At 39.6% G+C, this 4,298-nt stretch overlaps 1 protein-coding gene across 1 annotated transcript; it reads right to left on the bottom strand.

Annotated features, from left to right (window-relative positions):
• Window positions 1-840: 840 nt before the first annotated feature.
• On the bottom strand, window positions 841-2,073 carry LOC138705164 (uncharacterized). The gene has a single exon (XM_069834159.1). It carries the CDS (start codon window positions 2,071-2,073, stop codon window positions 841-843), a length of 1,233 nt encoding a protein of 410 aa, XP_069690260.1.
• Between the last annotated feature and the right edge of the window lie 2,225 nt (window positions 2,074-4,298).

Raw genomic sequence — 4,298 nt, 5'->3', positions numbered from 1 at the left:
CCACAACTGCTGTAGCTCTTCCATTACTTGTGGGATTTGAAGACACCTTGTGTTCATTTTCCAGTAGGGACGTCCAAATATCAAAAACGACATATTCATTTCAATATGCATTACGACCGCTGAGTGATCAGAAAAGGCTACAGGAATGATCTTAATTCGTCGAATGTTTGGAGCTATTGCCCGATGGACGTAAAAACGATCTAATCTAGCAGCAGAATTACTAGCCACATACGTATAACCTACATCATTATGCTTCATTAACCAGGCATCACTCATTTGTAGTCCTGTCACCAAACGCTGTAGTGTATTGCTAGATCGGTACTCTCCCGTACAATCTTGCGGACGGAGTACACAGTTAAAATCCCCTCCAAACACATAAGCATCATTCAGGGAACGCATGAGATAAGGAACATCCGTTTGAAAAAATTAATTCCTCTCTTGCCGTTTATTGCTACCTGAAGGAGCGTAAATATTGACAAAATCATAACCATTGAAACGTCCACAAATACCTCTACCAGAGGGAAGTTGTACCACTGACTGGAGATTAATTCCAGCTGTGGTAATGAGAGCTGTACCCAACCGAGAAGTACCTAGATTCACATATGATGTATAATTATATAAGGACGAAAAATCTGCAGTGGATACCTCTTGAAGGAAAATAATATCAACATCGTGCTCCACAAAAAAAACGTTTCAATGCATAAAGTTTTGTGGGCAATGAATTATTGTTGAAATTCACAGTGGCAATGCTTATATTGATGGTCATTACTTTGGCCAATAGCAGAACAAACTTCAATAAAATGTTGCACAATGCACAACCAGTAATCGTCGGTCAAAGATCTAGTCAACTGGACGTAATAGTGGAAATCCTAGTTTACTGCCTTCTCCTTTGTAAGGGTGTGAACGATGTTTAGGAGGATTACTGCTTTTAGCCAATTTCTTAACACCAATCTCCTGTGACGAGGACTTGTTTGTCGATCCAGGATCTTGCTCTTCTTGTTGCATTGCTTCATTCCAATCCTCTGGAACTGTTGCTGTTGCTCCCCGAATTTCTTCAGGATCCTTTGACTCACCTGTAGTAACTTGAACAACAACGTCGACAGGATTCTTCTGCCCATTAGCAGAACACTCTCCAGTGTCAGAAGATTCCATTGCTTTATACTTTTTCACTGGTTGCTCGTGAAGAATCTCTGATACGTCATCTGCTGAATCTGTTTCCGAGTCACCCTGTTCTAACGTCATAGTCACCGTCTTATCAGACACTACACTACTCTTTTGCGTTATTGATTTCTTTTGCAATGAAGTAGTCTCGTACATTAATTTTGTATCCGAAGTACCAATAGATGCTTGTTTTTCGGATAAACTATCAGTCCCATTTTCAGATGAAACACTAGTCATAGTAGGAGTTGTCGCTGCTTTGGAAACACTAGGAGAAGGGATCAAGTCACTCAGTGTAAGACGTGTTCGAGATTGTACCGTCACAGGGGCTTTTATATTCCTATTAGGACACGCTTGCCGTATATGAGCTGTACTTCCACAAGAAAAACACGTAAGTTCCTGCCCAGGGTAAGTTACATAGGCTTCGTGACCGACTATGACAATCGACGAAGGTATGACCTTGTTTAATACCATGTGTGTAATGCGTATACCGGTATAGACATTATATCGAAATTTTGATGACCACTTTTCTTTCTCTATATGTTGCACTTTCCCATAGTTCTGTAGCACGTGTCGTATTCTTTCATTGGACACTTCCGGTGGTATGTTGAGCACTCGTACCATCACGACTTCTTCGTCTGCAGGGGTTATGTTGACTGTTACATTATCTCCATTCATAAGTTTAATGGATGAAGATCCAGTATGTTGTTGTAGGTAATATTCATAACTAATTTTATTTGTAAGTTTAATATACACTGCATTTTGTTTCCCTACTAACTGAATCGCGTGTATTTCCGCGTCTTTGATACATAACCCTTCTTCTATCCATCTATGTATGTCAAATGCTGTAGGACGCGTTTCCTCTTTATTAAATATTGCTTTTAAAGTATTTTCCCTTTTAACTGCACTATTCATGTTTCACTACAAGGTTCTCGACACAAACGCACAATGTAACACTCACGCACGGACTACGTACGACACACGATGTTACCTGCTCGGCTGTCGCCGGCAAACTGCACTCGTGAAGGAATCCGTAAAGAACTTGCGTTTCTATCTCCGAATTGCTAGGGCAGAATATAATCTAAAACTACTTCCTACCCAGCATAGGTAGTAGGCTATGCATATATTGTATGTACAGTAGAACCTTACTAACTCGGACAAATTGGGAGAACAATTTAGTCTGAATTAGAGTAGACTAAAGGCCATATTATAGAGAATTTACAGAAAAAGGATTATTTTGACAAAAAAAGAACAGTGATATTGTAGCCTATATGTTTTAATTGCCAACTTAGTGTTTACTCATTCTATTTTACAAACATATGGAACACAAAACATTAATCTGAAAAAAAAAATTGATATTCTTTAGCCCAAGTCAATATTATTTCACAGGAAATACATACTGTAACTAGCTTTTATGAACACAAGGCACACACAGCATTAATTAGAAAAGCATGAGTTAGAAATTCTTTAGTTCAAGTAAACTACCTACTGATCCTACTGTGGCTGAGTTGACAAACCCTCAGCCTGTCACATCATTCCATCAACATTTCTCCATTTCGTCATCATTTCATAGCATTCCCCGAACGCCGGCTGGCGACGCACGGAGGGGCTGGCTTAGGAAAGAGGAGGGTTGCCTGCTCGAAACCTGGATACGCAGCGAACCTTAGTGTAGTCAGCCGGTGTGGGTTGGGGATGCGCATAGGTTGAGGGTTAGCGCAATAGATCGTAAAAGGTCACAGTGCTGGACCGTAGTGCCTCCCTCCCGAAATTCAATTCCAAACTCTCTACTGCACCGTAAGTAGACCTACAATCTTTGACATTTTCAGACTTTGATTTAAAGAAAGAGGTAAGTGTTGTTAGCGCACATCATGACGCATTTTTTTAAGACAAGATGAAATTTGTGATAGTTCGGGGATGATGATGATGATGATGATGGTGATGATGATGATTATGATTATGATGATAACATGAGCCCAGATAATCTATGAAGGGCAAGGGCCTTTTACTAGTCTAAGGATGACTCAAGTTTTCTCATATGGTGAGCCAGACCATAAGAGAACTTAAGTCAACTTTTACTCTCACACACACTCGCTTTAACTTCAAACCTTATGCACCTTGGCCTTAAATATATAAACCTTATGCATGTATAGCCTTGCTACAATTTCAGTCTTTTGGTTTCCCTAACACTACCTAAAACTACAACTCTGAACAGCTACAGCTTTTCCATTGTCAATGCTTTCGTTTCTCTAGAAATATCTAAACCATAAAGTTTTTGCATTATTTTTTTTTCTTTTCTAGACTGTTTTTGGTAACAGCTCTTAAAACTAAACACCATCTACATCCACAACTGCCTTATTGCTTGTGTTTTTGTTTTATTTACACTTAATATAAATTCCATATATTTACAATTTTCACCATGTTCAGTTCTTCGGTTTCACTAGCACTGTCTCACACTACTACTTTGTAGCAGTCTTCTGCCTAACTCTTTCCATCTTATTCTGTCTCGTGCAGTCCTTGTCACGTATTCCCATAAACGGTCTTGAAGACTTCGGAGCATCTCTGCTTGGAACCCTCTCTGCTTCTTTTTCCTAGTCTCGGGTCCCATGTTGTCGCTGTGTATGCCCACTTGTCATTTTGTAGTCTTATTATGTGGTCTCCCCATCTCCATTTTAGTTGTTGTGCCGTGGCTGCTATGTCTCTCAAACCGCTCCTTCTTGCGATTTCTTTATTCTTTACTATGTCCCTTAAATGAATATTTAGATTATTTTCCCATGTTCCTTTGACAGATCCCTAGGGATTTCATTTCTTGCTGCGTTGGGCACATGTTTAAGCTCTATATATCAGTATAAAGTCTAATTGGGATTCCCCGGTCTCTGATCGGGTCAAAAACCCTGATAGAACTGATATTTAACCCTTGCGGTAAATTTCGATGAAGTTAGAAAACTTGAAGGAAGAAATTAGAAGAAACAAAGTGAATGCGGTGGCAATATCAGAAGTGAGGTGAGAAAATAGTGGTGAGTAGATTAGTGATGAATTTAAGTTGTTTTATTCAAATGGTGAGTGAAAAGGAAGCCATGGTGTTGGTGTATTATTTAGTCAAATCCATTCTCCTCACCTCCATGCTGGGGTCCCCTGGGATC

Source organism: Periplaneta americana, chromosome 1 (assembly GCF_040183065.1).
Source record: "Periplaneta americana isolate PAMFEO1 chromosome 1, P.americana_PAMFEO1_priV1, whole genome shotgun sequence".
Taxonomy (NCBI): Eukaryota; Metazoa; Arthropoda; class Insecta; order Blattodea; family Blattidae; genus Periplaneta; species Periplaneta americana.
The sequence above is the reverse complement of the archived record's forward strand: the minus strand, read 5'-3'. Positions and strand labels throughout refer to the sequence as shown.

What these genes read in the sequence shown, in the direction of transcription:
- LOC138705164 (XM_069834159.1), bottom strand. Translation starts at nt 2,073, where the DNA reads ATGAATAGTGCAGTTAAAAGGGAAAATACTTTAAAAGCAATATTTAAT.